The 26,643-nt window shown below is 34.3% G+C and overlaps 1 protein-coding gene across 1 annotated transcript in view; it reads right to left on the bottom strand.

The window, feature by feature from the left end:
- ATAD1 (ATPase family AAA domain containing 1) overlaps positions 1-26,643 on the bottom strand; it is a 52,728-nt gene that overhangs the window by 14,827 nt on the left and 11,258 nt on the right. Inside the window, exons 3-6 of the mRNA XM_001503193.6 lie at positions 18,843-18,941; positions 16,796-16,916; positions 11,562-11,762; positions 4,959-5,065 (exon numbers count right to left, since the gene is read on the bottom strand). Coding sequence (XP_001503243.3) covers positions 4,959-5,065; positions 11,562-11,762; positions 16,796-16,916; positions 18,843-18,941 — 528 coding nt within the window. The remainder of the gene's footprint in view (positions 1-4,958; positions 5,066-11,561; positions 11,763-16,795; positions 16,917-18,842; positions 18,942-26,643) is intronic.

The following is a 26,643-nucleotide window of genomic DNA, read 5'->3' as shown; positions in this document are numbered from 1 at the left end:
CATTTAAATCTTCTATAAGAAATCTGATTTTAATCCAGTATTACTCAAATATTTATAGATACAAATTGAAGTTAATCGTAAATAGATGAAATGACAGCAAAGCTGGTAAAACTGAAGCATTGCAATGGTTAGTAAGTAAAATAATTATTATTCAGTTACTGAAGAATTATAGAAAATTTTAAAACTACTATATTTTGCAAAATACAGTTGTTTAATTGGCTACATGGTCGTTTATGTTACAGCTTGGGAATACATATGACGGGAATCTTCAAGTCCTTTAATAATAATAGTAAGGAAACACTTCCCTTAAGGCTGAAGATTCTGGTACTAGGAATAGATATAACGTATTTTTTCCTCTAGATTTCCCATCAGCATCCCATGACACTATCAGCACTGTGGGTGATATCTTCTCAATGCTAATAAAAACTTAAGCAATCCAACTCTAAACAAGAGCAAGAGAACAAAAACAAACAGCAAAATGCTGGGTAGAATTAAAAAAGAAAGGGCTGGCCCCATAGCCGAGTGGTTAAGTTTGCGTCCTCCACTGCAGCAGCCCAGGGTTTCGCCGGTTCAGATCCTGGGCAGGGACATGGCACTGCTTGTCAGGCCACGTTGAGGTAGCATCCCAAATGCCACAACTAGAAGGACCTGCAACTAAGATATACAACTATGTACTGGGGAGATTTGGGGAGATAAAGCAGGAAAAAAAAAAAAAGAAGAAGATTGGCAACAGTTGTTAGCTCAGGTGCTAATCTTTAAAAAAAAAAATGCTGGTGGCCCTGCCAATTTCTGGGTCTATGTTACTTATTTATAAAGGACGCAGAGATGAAAAATCAACATGAACAAAGACAAAGATATACAAAACAAGTTAATTTCTGAAGGGCTTCAATGTTACCATTACTGTAATAATAATGCTACCCATAATGAAACGTATCAGTATTCTATGGAAACTTTTATTTCTTTAACATTATTTTATTTCAGCCTAAGAAGTCTCAGATCTTTGAAATAATCTAAAATCTAACTCCAGAACATTTTGAAAGATCCACTCAATCTTATATTCTGCTTCTACTCTTTATATTCAACAGCCAAATTACTTTCGATTAACTGTGAGAGGTTGCCACCTAGAGGAAACAAATATAAATACAAATATAAATTTGAGAAATGTTAGTTCCACAATATAATGCAATTTTTTATTTGGGTTAAGTGGTCCTAAAATCAAAATATTAAATGCTCTTACCTGTTTTTTTTTTCTACTTTCTACAACTCTACAAAATTAATAAGAAAGGAAAAATTTCTACCAAATGTAAAACAAAGTCTTAAAAGTGATCAAATGAATTGTGTAAGACAAAGGATGAGTATAAGTATATTTTGAGACAGAGTATATTAACTGCTAAAAGAGAGATTCTAAGCGACATGAAGCTTGCTGCAGACTGACCATATTAGGTTGCAGAGAATCACAAAAGGCATTGTAGTTGAGGCAATACCTGAAAAAACCTGAAAAATAGGCTGCATTTTGAGAAACATTCTAGGTAAACAAACAGCCTAAAACAAAACAAACAAAATACAAAAACCCAGTATGGAAGATGGAATGCTAAAAATTAGGATCAAGGAATCCAAATACAAATGCGTACAGGATAATAACAGATATTCCTGACAAAAAAGCAAGAGTGATTGAAATCACTTACAGTTTCACTTAAAGAAGCAAATGTTAAGGAGTGATTTAAGGTAAAAACAGATAACCTTTATACATACATTAATTCTATTTAGTGCAAATGAGCTAAAATTCAAAATGGGAAGCAACAGTAATTTTTTAGTACTTAAGCAGCAAAATTAACACACCTTTTAAGTATTAGTTAAGACTTTTAAATTTTTTAAACAAAATATGAGGAAACTATCATGTTACATTTTAAATAATCAGATCTAATTTTAGGCCTCATAACTTGAACTATGTCAATGAATAGCCTAAAAACAGTGTTAGCTTTTATGTCTCATGTCTTCATCTCAAGGTGAAGAATATGGATTTCCAGCAATGGTAATGGGTTTAAGTGGGCCATTCAACTATTTCTGTTTCCTTTGTAGCTGTATCGTACACACAAGAAAGCTAGCCCGGATACTGGGCTTCATCCCTAGACATAGAAGAGACAACTTTAGAAAAAAGCTAACTGGTTCGTATGAAAGAAGAATATATCTAAAACTTTTATTCGAATTAGTAATATCCATTGTAACCCGCTCAACACAAAAAAACATTAAAACAATTGTTAATGGAGTTTACTAAAAAAGCAACACCTTTATTTGCTCCCTCAAATAAAAACTTGTCATAATGAAAACTGTAAATACTATAAGTCTAATAAGGAACTATGGTTCTGAAAACTCAGTTTTAAACCATGCTGTATCAGAGCTATGCTGTGGGGCTCTGGATGAAGAGGCTCTGGAGTATACTTCACCCAATTGTCTCTCTTTGGCTTTAAACAGTTGAATGTTATACTCTAACAGGATGTAATATAATATTAAACTATTTTCTCTTACATGAGCTAACTATTCAATTGTCTAAGTGCTTTAAAATATTATTGCTTAGGACAAGAATTAGCTTTTGGAAAGCTGTAAACTACTTCCATTGAATAGATTTATCAGAACCAATTATTAATAAAAATTGTTTCTATTAATGTCACCTAAATTCATCTATGTTGTGCTTTTTTCTCTAATCATCCAACAAATACTAAAGGCAACTTTCCCTTATGATGAAATTATACTTTCATAAAGGGGATGTAGAAGGACATGGCTTAATTTTCTTCTTGAGAATGAAGCAGTTCAGACTTTTGGTTTACAGTAATGTGGTGGACATAGATGATACTTAAACCCTCTGGCTACAGAACATATAAAAATAATGAAGTATAAAAGAATTAAAATAATTGACAAATCTGCAAAAAAGATAAATGAATTAAGCTGAAGCCAGCAGTGAAGCTTATGCATAAAGGAGGTAAGCAAGGGTAGAAGTTGCCCACATACCATAGGGACAGACACAGGTCTTAGAGAGTAGGGTGTGCACTGGACACCATACAGGCCAGAAAGCCCGATGAGAAACCACCCTACATAAAGCCAGCACTCATTAAGTACTGCAGCCAGAGAAACATGGTGAAATATGAGAAAATCCATTCAGCAGAGGCAAGCACTGGTTCTTGGATAGACATATAAACTCATAAACGCACATGAAATCCCTCAGATTTCATTGTTCACAGCCAGCTAACACGGATCTTAGACCTGAATTTACCTATTTGTGTTGGGAAAAAAAAATCTGGCAGAAGATAAACAGAAAATCTTCTTAGAGCAATAGATCTTCAACATAGATTCCAAAAGTTCACAAAATGCTACCAAACATGATTTTTCCCATGAAATCAAAAAACACAGAGGAAAATAGCCACCATAAACTCAAACAAATGACAGAACCAGATTACAAAGAGTCATAAGTTAGAATTATTTAATACAAACCATAAAATTAGTATGTTAACATATTTAAAGGAATAAATAATAAAAAAAATCATACAGCAAATTCTTATGTAGTAAACATATACCAAGCACTAATATAAGCACTTTATTCAGATTAATTCTTTAAAACTGTACGGTAATTCCGAGGTAGACACCATCCTTCACTTTTTATAGATATTACTCCCTCTATACAGATACAGAGCGGTTATATAATTTGGCCAAGTTCCCACAGCTAGTCGATGCCAAGGCTCTTGTTTTCTAATCCAACTGGAAACACGAGCTGATGGGCAAGAGCCCATCAAAATTGACCTAGCAGACTTGAAAAAGAACTTAAAACAATTTCCAGAACTGAAAATATAATAACTGAAAAAATAAGCTCAATGAAAGGGTTAAATAGCAGAAGAGATTCAACTGAACCCAGAATTATCAAATTGAAAGAAAGAGGCAAAGAAATTACTCAGAATGCAGCACAAAGAGAGAAAATATGAAAGAGAAGTTAAAACACATGGAATATAAATAAGGTACATCCAACTGGCAATCCATAAGGAGATCACATGGGGGGGATGGAGAAGAAACAACAACTGAAGAAATAATGGTTGAATTTTTTAAAGAGATAAAAGATGTAACACTAAATATACGATATTCTTAAAAAGGCAAAAACAGATTACAAAATAGAAAATACCTACTAAAGTTAAAATAACAAAAGAACACTGTTAACTTTTCCAAAATTCTTCCATGAGATATAAATAGGTGATTCATGAAAAAAATAAAAAACAGAAAAATGGTTACGGAACTTCCATTTCCAGTAATACGGCAGAAAAACAAACATGCTGGATAAATTTTTTTTTCTTTCTCCTCTTCAGAGCAGACAAACTAAGTGAAAATGGGAACCCAAAGAGGTAAACTGAACACCACAGCTGGCTTTCTCTTTGGGTGCAATGCCAAGGGACCTTAGTTTTGGTTTCACAGCCTTGCCAGGGGAAGAGACAAAGCCTAGGATAGAAGACTGTCTGGCATAAAATTGAGATTCGAAAGGAAGGTACATGTGATAGGAAGTGGGCAGTGTGTAAGTTTTAGCAACTAACAAAAATGGTAAAATGGAAATGAGGTAGGTAACATAAGAACTGAGAAGAGTTAAAAGAACACGTACAGAATACCCACAACCACTAGTCATTTCCTCTTCTTTGGCATAATGGCTCTGAAAATTCCAAGGAGAGGCTTTTATCCTCTTTTCTCTCTTCTATTGCATTTGTTTCAGGCATTTAAGCAATCTAATAACATTTTCTTCATTATGAAGCCTTCAAAATTGATGAAAATGTATACAAACCATATTCTTTCAGATCCCCATCACTTAATGATAAGTATAAATAATTACTAAAAAGACTTTTGTAAAAAAGCCTAACAAGTAGCCCAACAAATTTTCTATCAACACTACTACCACCACCACAAGTTTAAGGCAGATTTCCTTCAAATACCTGGCAGCTGTGATCAGTATCCAATCCATCCCAGAGACTCATAAACTGAGCTTTCATCATGGCTGTAGCTTCATGGTCAGAACTTGAGCGGTTTCGTAGAAAGGAGTCTAGAAGGAAAAAATCCTTAACCTTAGAAATTAATAATGAATTATTTACTATTTATATAATTTCAAAGCATTAATCAAAAGTCAACAACTTTATGAAAGGATTACAAAGAAAAGGGTTCAACTATGCCTTTTTACACACTGTTCTGGTATAACAATTTTGGCAAATTATTGGTCAAATTAATACATAATCAATTCACAACCTTCATTTCTTTCCTAAAAACACATTCATGCCAACATATATAAAAGAAGTGAAGGATATGGTACTGAAAGGCTGGAAAAGGATCAAGTAGTATCTGGGAGGAAAGTGTGTGTGCTCTGGCTCTAACTTTCCAGGTTATCTGCATCCTATGTATTCTTAATTATGGGGTCACATCCTTTTTCCTCACACACTTTTCCTGGTAACAAATAAAGATGACATTGGAAAACGTCAAAGCATTATTAAGTGGGAAAATGTAGGACAGAAAATGGTTTAAAACACACATGTTAGCATGCATGTACATAGGTTATACAGGATAAAAAAGCCTTTAAGGAAATACACCAAAATGCTATTAACTTTGATTCTCTCTCAGTGACAGACTTAAGGACAATTTAAATTTTCTCTTGAATTATTCTTTGTCTTCCAAATTATCTATAATGAACATGAAACGCTTTTAAAAGGGGGAAAAACATTTTCCTTCTAGAATGAAAAGAGTGAAAGGTGGTACACATCCTAAGAATGAAAAAAAGACAGCAAACATAAATCCTAGATTTTCTAGTACAATCCTGTTTCAAATGTTTTGTCTTATATTCCTTCAAATCACTGGCATTTCTGAGTAGCTTTCATATTTCAGCATTAAAACTGCAACTTCAATTCTGTCTGTCATACATGTAAGCGGCACAAAAATGCTTTGTAATGTGCTAGGTCCAAGCTTCAAGAAAAACCCTTTTTAAAAAAGTAATTATAGCAAAAATATGTTACCATGACATGACAGTCTTGTGATGGCAAACATATACCTTCGATTTTCTTATATAGTTCCAATTTTGTACAATCTGTCCTACTGTCAGACTATGCATCAAACTAACCCATCTATTACAGATGTAGAAAATCCAGTCATTTTTAAATTGCTTATTTTTTTTAAAGACAAATTGTCTAAGTTCAGCTGCCTACTTAACCACTGTAATTCTGCTATTAATTATTCCTAAATTATCTTCATTACTAAGAAGTGGTTCTGACAAGATGGCTGCTTAAAATAATATGAAAAACTTAAAATGCTGAATAAGTATAAATACCCTAATTATATCAGTAATTAACTAAATGTAAATGGTCTAGAGTCTCCGAGAACACAATTAAGATACTAAACTGGATGTAAAAAGAAAAAAAAAAAAACAACTGTGTGCTGCTTACAAGAGACATACTTTTAAAATAAGGGCTCAGAATGCTGAAAAGGATGGAAAAAGACGTATGTAAACACTAACAAAAAAGCTAGATAAAGCATTTTTTTTAAAAAGTTAATGTATATCTCCTCTGGTGTTCTGAGAGCAATTCCAATGTGGGGACGGGGGCGTTTCCTATACCAACAAGCAATTCTCAGATACCAACAGGCTGTCTGAGAATTCAACGCAATTCTGACAATATTTGCCTGGAGACAGCATCAAATTCTAACAGGTTAAGGGTTCAGTCCTACAAGACTACCCACCATCCCCAGCCTTCCACTTCAGAGCCCAGCAGCAAGCCCAGGTCATGTGAACGACCAAATGTATATTTCTTATAAATCACATCATCTGATAAATACTGCTGGAACAACTGGACATCCATACGCAAAAAAACAGAGCAAGACACATACCTTATGCCTTTCACAAAAATTAACTCAAAATGGATTACAGATCTAAATGTAAAAGACAAAACTATAAAACTTCTAGAAGATAATATAGGAAAAAATCTAGGTGACCTTGGGCTAGGTAATGAGTTTTTACATACAACACCAAAAGCATAATCCATCACAGAAAAAAACAGCTAAGTTGGATTTTATTAAAATTAAAAATCCTACCCTGTGGAAGACAGTGTTAAGAGAAAAGACAAACCACAGACTGGGAAAATACACTTACAAAACACATACCTCATAAAGAACTTGTATCCAAAACATATAAAGAACTCTTAGAATTGAACAATAAGAAAGAACCCAATTAAAAAATGGGCAAAAGATCTGAACAGACACCTCACCAAAGAAGATATACAGATGGCAAATAAACGCTCCATAATATGTTAGGGAACTGCAAATTAAAACAATAATGAGATACCACCACATACTTACTTATTAGAATAGCTAAAATCCAAAAAACTGATAATACCAAGTGCTAGAGAGAATGCAGAGCAACAGGACCTCTCATTTATTTCTGGTGGAACTGCAAAATGGTACAGCCACTTTGGAAGACATTTTGGCAGTTCCTTGAAAAGCTAATTATTGTTTTACCACACGATCCAGCATAGTGCTGCTAGATTTTTACCCAATTGAGGTGAAAACATGTCCACACAAAATCTTGCATATCACTGTCGTTAGCAGCTTTAGTCATAATCACCCAAAACTGGAAACAACCAATACGGTCTTTCAATAGAAGAATTGATAAACAAATTGTGGTAAAAAGATACAATGGAACTTATTCAGTAATAAAACAAAATGAGCTACCGAGCCACAAAACGCATGGAAGAACCTTAAATGCATATTGCTAAGTGACAGAAGCCAGTCTGAAAAAGCTACAGAAGACCATATGACATTCCGTAAAAGGCAAAATCATAGAGACAGTAAAAAGATCCGTGGCTGCCAGGAGTTTGGGAGGGAAGGAAGGATGAATAGGTGGAACACAGGGGATTTTTAGGGTGGTGAAACTATTCTGTATGATACTATAATGGTAGATTTGTCAAAGGCCACAGCACTTCACAACACCAAGAATGAACCTTAATATAAACACGGACTTTAGTTATTAATAATGTACCAATACTGGTTCATAACTGTAACAAATGTACCACACTAATGCAAAGTATTGGCAATAGGGGAAACTGTGTATGAGGGGAGTAGTATATGAGAACTCTGTACTTTCTGTTCGATTTTTTGTAACCTCGAAACTGTTCAAAAGAAGTCTAGTAATTAAAAAAAGAAAGGTTAATGAATATCTGAGATTGCAAGAAAGCAAGGAAACAAATCCGAGAGTTCAGGATAAAAGTGAAATGAAAATAAGAGTGGTAAGAACTTGAAGTGATTACACTGCTGTTTGTGTGTGTGTTTGTGTACATAACAGGTATGCATCTGTAGCATCAGAAGGTTCTGCTTTGATGTTAATATTCATGCTAAAGCCAAGATTCTCAAAAGGATGTACACTCACAGAAAGTGCAGACAAGAAACAAATTCTGCTCACCACTATAGACAGTTAAGGAAGCTTGTCTGTCTTGGCCTGGGCTCTGGGGGGAAATATGTCCATCCTGAAAAATAAAAAACCAGGACCAGAGGGGCTCTGTCTCAGGCTTGAAGTCTAAACTTGTACTGCCATTCAACCCAGGAACGTCCAAGTTGAGAAATTATCATAGAAATTGGTCCTCAGCGATCAGACCCCAGAGGTTCTAAGTTGAAGATGGAAAAACTACTCTGGATCTTCTTAGGCAACACAGAATTCTGATACAAAAACAAACCGTAAGCCAACTAATGTTAGATATGACATAAGGAAACAAATTACTATGAAAGACTTCATAATATAAAAGAGAAGGAGAATTTCAGACAATAGAACAATCCAAAAAAACTATATAAAAACAGTATGTTTAAAATTCTGAAGACATAAAAGGGGCTGAAATTCTAACAAAAGAGCAAGGTACAGTGAAAAAAGATAAATTTGAAAAAGAACCAAATAAAACTTCTAAAGTTCAAATAGAATCAACAAAATACAAACTCAATGATTGTTGAGATTAGACAGACAAGCAACACAATTGCTTTTTACAACTTACTGATTGATTTTTGAGTTGCACTATTTTGTATCAACAAAAAATTTAAAATGCTGCCAATTAAATTATAATACTAGAAGAAAAAACATTGCCAATTAAGTTATAACATGCTATCCCAATTCCAGGGATGTTAAAACGTTAAAAAAAAAAAAAAAAGTACAACAGTATGTTTTAGAACTGATGAAGTATGGTAGAGAGACAGATGATGAAACTGTGAAAATGACTAAAAATTAAGTAGAGAGTTGAAGAATATGTTTTGTTTTTTAATAAAATGAAAGCCATGCAGCATTCAAAAATATATAGTGGCTGAGAAATTTTCCAGAATTAACGAAAGCCATGAATCCTCAGATTAAAAATCACAGTAAGTCTTAGCAGGATAAATAAAAATAAATACAGACGTAGAAAACCATAATCAAATAGAAGAACAATATAAAAATATAACAGCAATTAGAGAGAAAAAATGGACTACTTACAAAGAAATATTAGCTTATAAGTAGAATTCTCAAAATCAACAAGAAAGACTGGAAGACAATGGATTTGTAGTTTCAAAATGCTGAAGGAAAATAATTCTGTATCATTTAAGAGTAAAGGTAGAATTAACACTTTTTCACACAAAACAGACAGAATTCACTATATTCATGATCTTTGCTGAAAGAACATCAACAGATTTCAGTAAGAAGGTAATTAAATCCAGAAAAGGCAGGTACAAGAAGCAACAGTGAGCAAAAAAAAAAAAAAAGACAAATGTGGGTCTCTAAACAAGCACTGCCAGTATAAAAATAAAAATATGGAGGGTAGAAAATAAGAGAAAACATTAACAACAACACGTAAGAGATGAAGGGAACAATTACTGTTCAAGAGTTCCAAGGTCCCTGTATTATTTGGGAGGAAGGAAAGCAGAAATGATTAGCCTAGACTTTTAAGACAAGTAGGTATGCTAAATATTTCACTAAAAGAAAAAGAATATATAACTTATAAACTTGTATCAGGGAAAAGGAAATAAAAAAAGCAAAAAAGTCCACTAGATTGGTAAATAGAAAGCACACAGTAATGTGGTAGAAATAAATCTAAATATATCAGCTATCAAAATGAAGGCAAACTAACCACACTACCTGGTTAAAAGTCTTAGATCAAACTTTTTAAAAATCCAGATATATGCTCTTTTGTACAAAATGGACAACAAAAATCTAAAACAGTTGGAGTACATTGACAAGAAAGATGCAGAAGGCAACAAGTAACCAAAGTACTATATATCTAAACCTATCTTTCTCTCTATTTCTATGTAGCCTATATTACATATAACTATAATAGCATAATTAATTCAAAGCTATAGTTTTAATTACTATAGCTTTATCATATATACATAACTTACTGTACCAGGAACAGAACAAAAATATCGATGATCTATAAAATATAGAAAAGTCCACTAACGTAAAAAGTCATGACATACAAAGAAAGATGATCTTATAAGTTGGCAGTCCATATGAAAAAGAATAAAATTATTAGCTAGCCCAGTGATGTAGTGGTTAATTTCTCGTGCTCTGCTTTGGCAGCCTGGGCTTCACAGGGTTGGATCCCAGGTGTGGACTTACACAGTGCTCATTAAGCCATGCTGTAGTGGTGTCCCACACACAAAATAGAGGAAGATTGGCACAGATGTTAACTCAGGGACAATCATCCTCACCAAAAAAAAAAAAGAAAAGAAAAAAGAATAAAATTAGATTTCTACTTCAAACTATATATTTAAAAAATAAGGAGAATATGGGCATAATGAAGTAAACCAGACACAGAAAGTATAAATCATAAAGAAAAAAGACTGATAAATGTAACTACACACATTTAAATTTAAGTCTCTGTATAAGAAACCATCATAAAGTGAAAAGACAAGCCAGTCTAGAAAATATTTGCAATGATAATATGAACAAAGAATTACCATGAAAAATGCAAATAACTCCAAAGAAATGTGGTAATTTACAAGTAAGGAAACCCAAATCACTAAGCAACATGTTAAAAGATGTCCAAATTTACTAATAAGCAGGGAAATACAAATTAAAACAATGATGAGATAATTCATGTTCTTAAATTGGCAAAAATTAACAATGTGTGAAAAAATTAATTTTAGGGAGTTATGAAGGGAAACAACCTATACACTGGAGACAGTGAAAACACGTATAACCATTTTCAACACGTGGAATCCTAGTGAGGTTGAAGATGGAGACATCATACAACCTAACGGTTCAACTTCTAGGTATCTACCCTGGAAATACAAGTGCCTGAGGAAACATGTACATGGAAGTTCACTGCATACTGTTTGAAATAGGGAAAAGAATGAAAAAACTTATCAAGCAGGGGAATAAATAGACTATGGTTTACTCCATAACACAAAAATTATACATAGCATATTAAGATGTTGGTTATCTCTTTTGTTCTATTAATTTGGCCTAATAAATGTTAAAAACTCTATCTGGTCATTTAATATCACCCTTAAAAATGCTGTTTTAAAATGCTCACATAGAAAACATAGCATACCTATTTCATCTATAAAGATGATGGAAGGCTGTAGCTTTATGGCAAGAGAGAAAACAGCGGCAGCCAATTTCTGAGATTCTCCATACCACTTATCTGTCAGTGTAGAAGGCTGAAGGTTAATAAATCGACAGCCAGCTTCTTTGGCTGTAGCCTTGGCAATCAACGTTTTGCCACAGCCTGGAGGCCCATAGAGAAGAACACCTGGAAAGCAACATGTTATTTTATTATTTCCTTTAAGAGAACGAGCCATTTGCTTCAGTTTAAGTGATAATCAACATAATAATTCTGCCCACACTAACATTTTTCCCAATATTCACTTGTGTTTACTAATCATTTTTTATAGTAGAAAAGGAAGGCACCATATTCTCAGCTCAGTGTCAGGGGTGACATGTCCTTGGGATTACAGTACCCTTGTGCCTCCTCCCTTCATGAAAAGGTTCAGTTTAGGATACTAAAGACAATCATCTTGACATCCAAACTCACATCACTCAGTCAATGGTTGGCAAATAAACTCATCTAACACCCTCTACCTTCACAACCTAATGGAGCACTATAGCACAGTGACAACAGCCCAGAGAAAACTGACAACTTCAAAACAGAATGCAGCAAACACTGTTTTGCTGTTGCTGGGAGACTTAAGTTTTAAGGTAATTCTTTAACATATAAGGGATCTAAACAGGTTTGGGTCTTGAGTACTCTGGGAATCATCACCAACTGTTTTTCAACTAAAATGAGGTATAGTTCATTCCCTATAGTAGTTCTAAGTTCATATAATACTAAAATTATGGCTCTATCTATAGATCATCCACAGACAGGCCTGACAAAAACTGTAACCTGTAGACCTCTTTAAATATTTGCTTAATTCAGAGCTTCTCAACTTTTCTCATGTAATATAGCACCTAAAGAACAACAATATCTATAGGAGGCACGCTGGGTAAAATGGAGAGGATTTGGAAGTATCCAAAATATTACTATGTAACATAAATAAAATACAAAATATAAGGGAAGAAAAATATAGTCATGCATTGCTTCACAACAGGGATACATTCTGAGAAATGTGTTGTTGGGCGATTTTGTCATTGTGTGAACATCACAGAGTGTACTTACACAAACCGAAACGGTATAGCCTACTACACACCTAGGCTCCATGGTACTAATCTCATGGGACCACTGTTGTATATGCACTCTGTCATTGAGACTGAAATGCTGTTATGCAGTGCATGACTGTAAATATTTTATATAAAATTTCCCTCACAAAAATTTTCATTTTTTTAAAAAATAAGAAACTTGAGCTTGATTCCATAAACCTAATAAATTTTTTTCACATCAAGCACTTCAAACTAATGTTCAAACTTTTCCTCAAGCATACACAGATTTTTCTAGTGGGCTTAGTAATTCTTAAGACTCAAAACTAACCCAAGTTTAATCATTTTAAACTAAACTTTTCTAAAGCTGATTTTAAAATTTAAAACCATAAACTTCGCCAGTACATGTTAATATTTTCAAGCAGTCTTTGCAATTTTTCATTAAGTTCATGTAAGTGCTACAAATTTAGTTAAGTCAGCTATAATTTAAATCTTCTACTGACACTTTTCTTTTGGATGGCTCATGTGAACAACATAAAACTGGTCTAACAGAATTTAATTTAAATAAAGCTGAAAACATATGGGATGACTGCAGAAGCTTGTAATTATTATTACATTTATCATTCTGAGCATAATTTAATATGGAATGCAGATCCACCAGCAAACATTTATATACATATTACTTGAATCTCAGGATTTTTAGAAGTACTGATGCAAAAAGTCTTCATATTTTGTTGGTTTTGTAGCCACACCATCACTTCATAAACTTATGCAGTACGCTTAGAATGTTATAATTGTTTTGAAGTATTCACTTATCCCTTTGATTATTTCATTCCTAATAGTTTAGTTTTGGTACTTCTTAGCAGAATTAAGTTTTCCCAATATTACTCTTCAGGGATTATAATTAGTGTTGGTAATCGAGCAGTTATTTACTAATGTCTAAAGATTCAACATGCAATGAAAGCTTCTGGATTTCATAGTGTTCTAGAGGATGGCGCCGTGATAGATAAGATGCATATGAGGAGCAAAGTTCACTTCCTGACCCAGGTGCTAGTTACATTAGTGTCAGCTTTATAATTATTCATTCAACTGTTTTATCACCATTTCTCTCCATGTTAAGTTTCACTAAGATTCATATTGTCTCATTTAACATGTTATCAGTGAGTCTAGCAATAATGTCATTTGAAAGTGGCACCTTCTTGATACCCTTTGTTGAAGTAGACTCCACACTGTTAATATTTATGAAGGGTGGTAAATGAGTGGTTCCACAAAGGAATGTGGGGCATTAGGCTTTATTAGTTTTGAAACCTTTTAATTAGTTTTTTTGAGTTTAGTCTGATACTTCTATAACTGTTTTCAACAAAATAACTGTTTATCTGGAGCTTTGTAAGGCTTAAAAATTTAAATCCCTTTTTAAGATGGATGTTTTTGGTAAGGGCTTTGCTTTATAAGTACTGCATGCAAATAAAAGATTTAGGATGAAGAAAAGAAGTATTAGGGCAAACAGATCCAAATTAGAGATAATCCTCATTAGTAACAAATATATTACCTTATTAGCGAACAATTTTTCTTTCTTTTTTGGACTAGTTTAGTGACTTTCAAACTTCAATAAAAATTTTGTCCAAATGTTGGAAAAATAAATATCTTTAAAAATTAAATCTATTTTAATATAAAGTACTCAGGAAGGGGAATGTAGGCCTTTATAGGTTCAGAAAATCAATTTTTCAAAATATATTTTTCTTAGGTGATTAACATTTTTAAGAATGCATCAACACATGGAATATGATGACATTCACATAAAACTTATGCACCAAAATGATTACTGAATTCAGAGTTTACAGACAGAGCCATGGAGTATTTAAATAGCATTTTTTAACTGTTTTAAATTTTTAAATGTTTGGAGGAAAAAAAGGGTTACTTTTTTAATACAACCATCAATATTTTATGGCATCTTCTTATAACCAATTAGAGGCATAACAGCTCTATGTGATCCTATTAGTTAAGTATGATTTCACGTGTTGCATGGATAGTACATAACAAGGTATTCTCAAATTTTCTTTTTGTAGACTGTGAGGCAGTCACTTTCAGCTTAGAAAGCAATCAACTCCCCAGGGATAACATAAAATTGAAGTAAAGCAATGACTCTAACCTAGGTAACCTACTTCCAGTCCAAAAATGGAACAAGGATGGTATGCAACTGATCTTATACTCTGCTTCTGTACACTAATATCCAATTTATGTTGAGTGTCAACAAGTAAATCAATGACTTTTCAAGCTTTTGTTCTTGATAAAAAATTTTCCAAAAATGCAAACCTGGAAAAGCTCAAAAAGTAAAACTTTAGATTACGTATCAGGAGATACTCACGTAACTTAGAAAAATTTTAAATACACACAGGAGCCACCTCCAGTTTTGGATAATGCTTTCAAATAAGCAGCAGATTTAACCAGAACAAGTATCTCCTCATAATTTTGTATCTTTTATGCTAATCAGGGCTTTAAACCAAGTCTAACTGGTGGAGTCACCCAATTACCTGGACTGAGACGTCGCTGATGAGAAAAGGAGCTTTCTCTAAGAGTATATAAAAAACATTTTACTTTCCTAAATTCACTAACATTGTGAAACCCAGACATGAAATTCACAAAATTTCTTTTTTGTTCAGACTCAAACAACCTGGAAGAGGTTAGTCAAGAACATAATTAAATAATCCAACTTTTACCTTACTTTTTTGATCTGGGCTCAAATAAATAATTAGAAATTTTCTTTGGGGGAAAAAACCCAAATAAACTAAATGCTTTTTGTTAGAAAGAAAAAAGCAGCTCTGCTGTTTCAGAAAATAAAAAAAATACATAATAAACAGTTTTGTTTTAGTTAACGAAAAGAACATGTCACTTTTGGTAATAACTGTCATTCTCTCTCACAAACAAAAATCATCTACTTTATAAAAATGTACAGGTATTGGCTTCAATTACGTTTGAAATATAAATTAATGCACTTATGATACAGCTTCAAAATCAGTATGATTATAAGCAACTACAACTTACACATAGCGCTATTTTGATATTTCTAAAAATCCCACTTTTTTTGAAAAATCCTTGTGTCTAATAATTTGAGTTCAGTCTTGACTAGTAACATAAATCAAACCTGTCTAGTTTTGGAAACCTGTCTAGTTAGTGGAAGAGAAGCTTCCACTAAATGGAAAAAAATAAGCTACCCTATAGCATTTGTATCTGAAAGCCACGGTAACACACCTCTATTTAGCTCCCACTGTCAATTATCATGTAAGCTCCATTTCAATCACCTTTAACCCTTAAATATGATTAATATTTGAATGAACAAGAATAAAAGTACTACATTTAAGGATGCAGTCATAAGTACTCTCACTTCTTGAGTTCTAAGGTTTTCAAAGTGATGGCTATCCAGGAATAGGAGAAGTTTCCCTTTATTAAAAATAAGTAGTATTTAGGGGCCAGCCCGGTGGTGCGGGAGTTAGGTTTGCACATTCCACTTCAGCGGCCCGAGGTTCGCCGGTTCGGATCCCAGGTGTGGACACGGCATGGCTTGTCAAAACAAGCTGTGGCAGGCGTCCCACATATAAAGTAGAGGAAGTTGGGCATGGATGTTAGCTCAGGGCCAGTCTTCCCCAGCAAAAAGAGGAGGATTGGCAGCAGATGTTAACTCAGGGATAATCTTCCTCAAAAAAAAAAAAAGTAGTATTTAACTTCTAGTTCATTTGCAGTTCAGTATTTCCCCAAAAAAATCACTGAAATCTAAAAATAATTAAGATTACTAAAAAGAAAAAAAATCACTAGAATTGTGAAACACCAAAAAGAAGTCTTATCTTGAAAACAAAAAAACTTATATTGTGATTTTGGATTATTTTTTAACTTTGATTTCCCAAATCTCATTTACTTGGAAGTAATAAAAATGAGTTTAAAATAAAGGGATTATTTTGACATGTAACTACAGGGAAAAAAATTTATCTAAATTTGGGAAGCTAAAGAATGAGCAGTTATGTTAAAACTATTATTTATAAAACAGTTCACACGATCTCAGCATTCTCTTGAAAATCCATCAAGTTCTATAATGGCAGAAAGTTCCAATGTTTTCTAAGTTTTTAATGCTTTAGCAAATATAAACTTTTACCATACCTTTTGGAGGCTGCAGAAGCCTGGAATTTTCAAACAAATGCTTCTTTTTGATAGGCAAGATGACTGTGTCTTTCAGATCTGTAATGACATCATCTAAACCTGCTATATCACTCCATGTAACCTGGTAAAAGGTAAAATCAACATGAGTTTCACAAGTAATGTATACTCACTGAAATTAAAAAATCCCCCTCAACTGGCAAACATTAATCTGATAATTACACATAACAAAAGATTAAAATGTTGTATTAATGCGAGTAAAGACTTTTCACAGCAACAATGAGATTATTAAATTGTTATGAAACTGTAAAAAGGAATTTAATAGTCAACAACTTACTATTAAAAAAAAGTACTAGGGCCAGCACTCAAAATTCCACAGGGATTTAATAACTGAATTCACTCCATTTAAGAGGGAGAAATACTCTGCCAAGAAGACTGAGAACCAGCTCAGACAGATAATTCAGCACTGGCCGAGGGGGAAGAACTCATCAGGAGTGTGCCTAATTCATATACGATGCTGCCAAATACAACAGTCATGAATTTTTGAAATAAGGTCTATATCCATCAAACTGGATTTCTGAATTTTATTAATCAAAATTGTGTCAAAACTTATGTCTTAATAAACAGTAAATAGGAGATACTACATACTTCCAAAACAGACACAGCTTGTGTACTTTAAAGCCTTCTGACTCAAGTTAAAAAAATTTTTTTGGAAATAAACTAACCTAAAACGACCTAAAAAAAATCTTCGACAATCTAGCTCTAATCTGATAGAGCAAAAGGGGTGGAGGTGGGGCCATCAGAAGTAATATTTACAACAGATTTACTTTCTTTACCATCTAAAATAAAAAAGGTGAAAACCAACAGCCGAATCTGAAAAAAATCATCACACAGTTTCACTAGAGCTATGAAAAAAACTGGGTACAGCCTTAGTCAGACACAAATGTAGGCAGAAATATAGGTAAGAAAGTACCATTGTAAATTTATAAATCAAATTCAGAGGATTAATTCTGGGAGCATGTATGTCTCTGTGCACATAGATATTAAAAGACGTAGATTTTTATTTCCTAGATTTGGAGAAAAGGATATCTTATTTCATTCTACTCACTTATTTATACCTATTGTTACAAAATTTATTTATATCTGCTGTTACAAAATATTCACATAGGACTTTAGAGTTTATAAATTACATTACTCTGATCCTCAAAATAATCCTTTGAACTAAGTAGAGGAGGTATTACACTGCCCCTGGATTATACAGGAGGGAACTAAAACTCAAAGAGGAAATAATCTGTCAAGGCCATGCATGGAAAAACTGCGATTCAGAATCTTGTGTTGTCTATCATATTTTATCAGTAAAATCTACATTTAAACTCCAAATCAAATATCCACATGACTTAAAACAGTACATTTTATATGCCACAAAGGTAAATATATAAAAGTATAAGATTAACTAAACAAACGTGTAAAAAGTTAACATAGCAAGCCTGAGACTATTATCCTTAGAAAGACCTGCTTGCAAGGCTGGCCTCTGGCTGCAGTATGGGAACTTCAATTTCGAGAGAGTTCACACTATTCCCTTATAAAAACAGCTCACTGTATCTAAACTGTGCAAACAATATGGTTTATGATGAATACCTGTTTTTCTTCTGGGAGTCTAGAATTTTGGTAGATGCTAGGAAGATGGAGTCTACATGACCAGTCCCAGTTAAAACCCTGGGCATTAAGTCTCTGAAGAGTTTCCCTGATGGATAGCATTTTACACGTGTTCTCACAACTCACTGTTGGAGCAATTAAGTGCATCCTGGGTGACTTCAGTGAGAGAAGACTCTAGGAAGCTTGTACATGATTTCCTCCAGACCTCATCTCATGTCCCTCTTTCCCTGCTGATTTTGCCTTGTATCCTTCTGCTGTAATAAATCATATTCCTGCGTATGACTACGCTGAATCCTGTGATTCTTCCTAGAGAATCATCACACTTGGTCACGGTCTTCGGGACCCGACACAAAATGACAGACAAAAAAAATCTTAAAAGATTAAAGATACATACATGCATGTTAAGAGGATCTACCAGATGAGCAGCAATACTCATTTCATATTCTGAAAGCTTCACATTTTTCACACCAATTTGCTTCATCAATTTTTCTGCCTAGAAAGAAGAAACAAGCAACCTCTTTTAGTTTGATATTTAGATACTAGGACTTCAAAACAGATATCTGTGAAGTCTAAAAAGCAATGGATATATAGAGTTATCCAGAGATATTCTAGGCTCCTTGAGCTTATCCTTCTCAATCGTAAGCCTTTCCTGGGTAAAGAAAAGATCTGAGGGTCTACTCCACAGAAACCAGGGCAATTTAAATCAGCTTTTGGGAAATAAGAAAATAGGGTACATGATGGTAGAGACATATATAAGGCCTTGAATTGCTCCAATAAGACTCTAGGGTCCAACCTGAGTCCTCTTTCCTAGTAGGACTACCATGACAGGTGCAGATAAAACTTCAAAATGAAAGACTGAGGAGTTAAGGATATTAAGAAATGGACAAATGGAGTTTCTTTCTTTAAATTAACAGAGTATCTGAAAACAGGTGCCAAACTTCCTTCAAATTACCCAGGTATCTAGAATGAATGTCCATATCTATCTAATTTCAAATTATTCTGAGATTGCTGTCCCTTTTAGTTAAAGTCAATTCCTGGGGCTAGGCAATGAGTGATAATAAAAATAATTCTGAATTAGAAGTACATTTCCATATACTTTAGAGCAGAGCAAAACTAGCCTTAAATCTATGAGTTCCAGCAATGCAACAAAGCTTTTGATTAAAATAATGATGATAATGATAAATAATCACTGAGTGTGCCAAATATTATGCCAAAATACTGTAAATGAATCAACTCATTGAATCTTCAGCGTGATCCTATGAGGGAGGTACAATTTTTCCCCATGACAGTAAGAGAAACTGAAGTTCACCTTGGATTACATAATTTGCCTTAGGTTAAAAGTTAGCAAATGGAAGAGGCAACATACGAATCCAGGCAGCCCAACTCTACAGCCCATACTCTCACCGGTACACAGATTACTTTGGTTTCCCCAATTATAAGATGGGAATTTGTGACCACTAATGAGTCTTTAAAAATCTATAGATAACATATTCAAATTTCAATTAAGTGAACATTTTTAGGAATGAAGGTGTTCTGGTAAATCATATTTACCTAAATTTTTGTTGTTACATTTTCCTAAAATACTTTTGATTATATGAGATCTTGCTGTTCATCAGGGGTACTGCTGCTCTGAAAGGAAATTTACATCACACAGCATTATGGATTAGTTAGAGGATTAGGAAAAATGTGTGTTGATCATATCCTAGCAATATAGCAGTTTTTCATATGTGCTATAAACCACATCATTTTTCCTATTTAGCTACCCTCCTCGTAAAATTACTGAATCAATGGATAAAGTAGCCTTTTCCACGTTCTTTTATCCCTTTCTTGTAAATAAGTTCTCTTTCACTGACTTTAAATCTTTTTATATGTCAGCTATGAAAGGTATCCTATTTTAGTATCTATAATAACATTAATTTACTCTTCTTTTTCATTATGCTTCTATACATGTGAAGTCATCCCACATGTGTTCTTTTTAGGCCATGATCTAAAACAATAGTTCTCAACCAGGGGTGATTTTGCTCCCCATGGGACATTTGGCAATGTCTGCAAATACTTCTGGTTGTCACAACTTGGGTAGTGGGGAGGCTGCTACTGGAATCTAGTCAGCAGAGATAGGGATGCTGCTAAACATTCTAGAAGGCACAGGATAACCTGTCCCCTACTGTCTCCACTCCCAAATTATCTAGCCCAAAATATCAACAGTCCTGAGCTGAGAAATCCTGCTTTATCCCCCACTAACTAGTCCCCCTTAAAATATCTAGGCCACAACTGCCTCTTGTTTTAAATAACAACAACCTTTTTTTATATCTGGGATTTCCTAAATAAAAATTATCAACTATGTTGTTTACGTTTATAGAGATAGAAAATGCTGTAGTCAAGTTTACCTAGAATCTTTTCCCCCACAACAGACATTGAACAACGTCTTCAGGTGGCATTAATAACACTGACAGAGGGGCTGGCCCGGTGGCACAATGGTTAAGTTTACACGTTCTGCTTCAGCAGCCTGGGGTTTGCTGGTTTGGATCCCAGGTACAGACCTATGCACCGCTTGTCAAGCCACGCTGTGGCAGGCGTCCCACATATAAAGTAGAGGAAGATGGGCACAGAGGTTAGCTCAGGGCCAGTCTTCCTCAGCAAAGGGAGGAGGATTGGCGGTGGATGTTAGCTCAGGGCTAATCTTCCTCAAAAATAAATAAATAAATAAAATGAAAAAAAATAACACTAACAGAAACGAAATGAACATTTATTGAGCACCTACCACATACCTGGCACTGTGCTGGCTACTTTATTGTCAACCCTCAAAACCATTCTGAGAGCTTGCTACAATTATTCTCATTTTTCAGATGAGGAACTCAAGGGTCAGAGAAATTAAAAGAACTGCCAAGATTACACAGCTAGAACTGGCATTACCAGAGCTCAAACCCTTATTTGCCTAATTTCAAAGCCCATGTTCTGTTGAAACACTAATATTCCTCATGTGGGAGAGCAGAATATGGTTAGCAAATAAATGAATGAAAAGAAAGCACTCTAAAACACATTATACCAAGACCAAACTGTCTTCCAGGAATAAGTTATCCAATTATCTAGCTTTGATACCTTTAATTCAGCCCCTATTGCTAAAATGTTTTATCTAGAAATACAAAATTATGATTGGACTACTCCAAAAATGGCTTATATTCATGCACTGCTTTATCATTTACAGCTTAATGACAATTATATTTTCTAGTCACCAACATTTGCTTGGTTTTTAATTTAAAGTGGGTTTCTTCAAGTAGTAGCTGTCTCTGTGGAAGGAAGAAGGGAGTCAGAAGTAGGAGGGAAACTTACTTTTTACCGTATAACTATCTTTTGAACTGTTTCATAATAGTTTTTATCCTTTCATGGTATTTCACTTTTTAGCCATGTGAGGTAGAAAATAGTAAACTAATATGTTTACCTAGAATGGGGAAGGAGGAAATGGAGAAAAGGAGCAGCAGAAAAGAAACACTCATTTCATGCAGATTCTAAAAGATTCAAAAAATTGATTGTTCTTTTGGAAGAATAATTTTAGAAAAGTTAGAGATGGAATTAACAAGTTAAGAGTGAAAATATGCAGAAGACCTAATTAAACTTAAGTCAAAAACCTTTTACTGAGGTCGTAGCTAAAGGACTCCAATTTAAGTGTACACAGATGAAATCACTGATTTAAAGCTTTTAAAAATGCATTTAAATAGGAAACAGCAAAGAATTTGAGTAATTATCTTTATATACTGGGTATAAGCCCTTATCACAAATTTACATTAAAATTCTAGAAAACATTGTTTTCTAGACATGCAGAGACGGTCATCTTCTCTTTTAGGGTTGGTGCACTTAAATTTCTTCTTTCCAATTTTACTGCACGTATTCTGAAAGTTACTAGGTAAGATGGCTTTCCACTACAGTGCTCTTCTACTACACTTGCGTAGAAAACACAATACTGCACTGACTTTTTCTCCTCGAGTTTCCCTCCATTGTTGCTTTTCTTTCCTCATCAACCATTTCTCTTGGCCACTGAAGCAACACCAACTGCTTATTCCTTACTGATTTCCTATTTAAATTTCCTTATTTACTTCAACTTCTCATTCTTCTAAGATGAAGGTTCAGTGAACAATAGTTTTAAAACCCACTTGACTGATAATGCAGTTCACAATGCCTTCCTGGCATCAACAAACGTTAGCTCTGCCAAACGGTAACTGGCATTCTATGATGGCTGCTCTTAAAAATACCTGGCAGGTGAGAGTTCCAATTATTTTTAAGGTTTCAGTGTATCATCTCTTCACAAAATATTTCAGCTATGACTTCTCTCAAAATAACTGAAAAGAAGTTTTGAAGACCACAGCATAATGATAGGACTAAAAATAGGAAGACATTAAGTTAAACAACTAAGGCCACAGTATATGACCTTCACGTATATGAAGAATTCTCAGTAGTAAATCTTTTCTGGTCTTTGACAACTAAACTACAATCTCAGGAATATTATATAGCTTAATTAAGATGCTAAACAAAATACTGTATTCATAAATGCCCAGAACAGGTCAAGCACTGCTATTCATCCCATACTTGAAAGCTCTTAAGAGTAAACCTAGATATTCCCTGTTTTTCTACATCCCAGTTAAGCCAACCCACCCTTTCATCACAGATATACCTATCAAAACTCCTCTATTACATCTAAAATACAATCCAAGCATCACCATGTGCCTAGAAAATCCCTGTCCCTGTGTAACACTCTGCTGAAACCATCCTCTCTCTCATTATTTATTATCCCACATTTCACCAGGCCGGTGAAACTGAACACTTGAGCAGACATCACAGAGGAGCATATCAGCATCGAAAATAGACATATAGAAATGCTTCAGATAGAGCGGGAGGGAGAACTAAGACTAAAACGAAATGAAGAAAATCTCCGAAAACTATCCAATTCAATGAGGACATGCAACACAAGAATTATAGGTATTCAAGGAGAACAGAAGAATGGAGCAGAAAGCTTGTTCAAAGAAATAACAGCAGAGAACTTCCCAAACCTAGGGAAAGAAGGGGAAATCTATCTGTGTGGAAGAGGCTTCCAGATCTGCTAGATATGTCAACATAAAAAGACCTACTGCAAGGCATATAATAGTAAAACTGGCAAAAATGAATGACAAAGAAAGAATACTAAGGGCAGCAAGGCAGAAGAAAATAACCTACAAAGGAACCCCTATCAGGCTTTCAGTGTAAGGGTTCTCAGCAGAAACCTTACAAGCTAGGAGAGAATGGAATGACATATTCAAATCTTTAAAAGACAAAAATCTTCAGCCAAGAATACTCTATCCAGCAAAAATACTCTATCCAGCAAAAATATCCCTCAGATATGAGGGAGAAATAAAAACTTCCCCAGACAAGCATAAGCTAAGGGAGTTCAGAGCCACGAGACCCTCTTACTCCTCCCAAGACATCCTCAAGAAGACCCTCATACCTGAAAAAAGAAAAAGGGACAGAGGGGTCACAAAACACAGAGTAAGGAGATAAACAGGTAAACAGAATCAGTATAGGAAATAAATACTCACGTATAGCATTAAGCTAAAGGGAAGGAAAACAGCAAAAACGAAGATAATCCTGTCATTTTAACCACAAATTCAAAACACAAGATGGAATCAGATGTGAGAAAAACAAATTAGGAGGGGAAGAGGAAAGGGACTGAATTGGTTTAGACTAAGGAAATAAGAGGCCATCAGAAAATGGACTGTCTTATCCACGAGATTCTGAATACAAATCTCAGGGTAACCACTAAACAAAAAAGCAGAACAGAGACACAAATAATAAATAAGGAGAAAACAAAGAAACACATCATAAAAAACTACATAATTCAATGGCTAGACCAAAACAAACAGGACGAGAAACAAAGGAAATGCAGGAAAACTGGAAAATGAGTGATAAAATGACAGCATTAAGCTCTCATACATCAATAATCACCCTAAGCATAAATGGATTGAATTCTCCAATAAAAAGACACAGTGGTGAGACGGATTAAAGAACCAGACCCAACAATATGCTGCCTCCAGGAAACACAGCTCAGCTCCAATGACAAACACAGGCTCAGAGTGAAGGGATGGAAGACGATACTCCAAGCTAACGGCAAACAAAAGAAAGCAGGTGTCACAATACTTATATCAGACAAAGTAGACTTCAAGATAAGAAAGTTAAAAGAGAGACAAAGAGGGGCAGTATGTAATGATCAAAAGGACATTCCATCAAGAAGAAATAATACTTATGAATATCTATGCACCCAACACAGCAGCAGCAAAGTTCATAAAGCAACTAATAACAAAACTAAAAGAAGATATTAATAATAACACAATAATAGTAGGGGACCTCAACAGTCCACTCACATCAATGGATAGCTCATCCAGGCAGAAAATCAACAAGGAAACAGTGGAATTAAATGAAAAGCTAAACCAGTTAGACTTAAGAGACATATATAGAACACTCCATCCAAAAACAGCAGAATATACATTCTTCTCAAGTGCACACGGAACATTCTCAAGGATAGACCATATGTTGGGAAACAAGGCAAGCCTCAATGAATTTAAGAAGACTGAAATAATAACAAGCATCTTTTTCAATCACAATACTATGAAGCTAGAAATTAATTACAAGAAAAAAGCTGAGAAAGGGACTAAGATGCGGAGGTTAAACAACATGCTATTGAACAAGCTAGGGATCACTGAAGAAATTAAAGGAGAAATCAAAAAGTATCTGGAGACAAATGAAAATATACCATACCAACTCATATGGGATACAGCAAAAGCTGTGTTAAGAGGGAAATTCATCGCAATACAGGCATACCTTAACAAACAACAAAAATCCCAAATGAACAATCTCAAATTACACCTAACTGAATAAGAAAAAGAACAAACAAAGCCCAAAGTCAGCAGGAGAGAAATAATAAAAATCAGAGCAGAAATAAATGCTGTTGAAACAAAAGAGGCAGTAGAAAGGGTCAATGAAACAGACCCAGTTCTTTGAGAAGATAAATAAAATTGACAAACCCCTGGCCTGACTGACAAAAAAAGAGAGACAGCTCAGATAAAGAAAATTAGAAATGAAAGAGGAGAAATAACGATAGACATCACAGAAATATAATGCATTATAAGAGAATACTAGGAAAAACCAAATGCCAATAAAATGGATATTCTAGAGGAAACAGATAAATTCTTAGACTCTTACAATCTCCGAAAGCTGAATCAAGAAGAAACAAATAATCTCAACAGATCAATCACAAGGAAAGAGATTGAAACAGTAATCAAAAGCATCCCAAAGAATAAAATCCCAGGACTAGATGGCTTCCAAGGGGAATTCCACTAAACTTTTAGAGAGGATTTAATATCTATCCCTCTCAAACTATTTCAAAAAATTAGGGACGATGGAACGCTTCCTAATACATTCTATAAAGCCAATATCACTGATACCAAAGCCTGACAAGGACAACACAAAAAGGGAAAACTACAGGCCAGTATCACTGATGAACAAAGATACAAAAATCCTCAACAAAATATTGGCAACCTGAGTATAGCAATACATCAAAAAGATCATACATCATGATCAAGTGGGATTTATACCAGGGAGACAGGGATGGTTCAACATCTGCAAATCAATCAATGTGATACACCACATTAACAAAATGAGGAATAAAAACCACGATCATCGCAATAGATGCAGAAAAAGCATTTGACAAGATCCAACAGCCATTTATGATAAAAACTCAACAAAACGGGGATAAAAGGAAATTACCTCAACATAATAAAGGCCATATACGACAAACCTGCAGCCAACATCATACTCAATGGGGAAAAACTGAATGCCATCCCCCTGAGAACAGGAACGAGACAAGGATACCCACTATCACCACTCTTATTCAACATAGTACTGGAGGTTTTGGCCAGAGCAATTAGGCAAGAGAAAGGAATAAAAGGAATCCAAGTAACGAGTGAAGAAGTGGAACTCTCGCTGTTTGCAGACGACATGATCTTATATATAGAAAACCCCAAAGAATCCATCGGAAAACTAATAGAAATAACTAACAACTACAGTAAAGTTGCAGAGTACAAAATCAACTTACAAAAATCAGTTGCTTTTCTATACTCTAATGACGAACCTACAGAAAGAGAACTCAAGAATAAAATTCCATTTACAATTGC

The sequence above is a fragment of the Equus caballus genome, chromosome 1 (assembly GCF_041296265.1).
Source record: "Equus caballus isolate H_3958 breed thoroughbred chromosome 1, TB-T2T, whole genome shotgun sequence".
Taxonomy (NCBI): domain Eukaryota; kingdom Metazoa; phylum Chordata; class Mammalia; order Perissodactyla; family Equidae; genus Equus; species Equus caballus.
The sequence above is the reverse complement of the archived record's forward strand: the minus strand, read 5'-3'. Positions and strand labels throughout refer to the sequence as shown.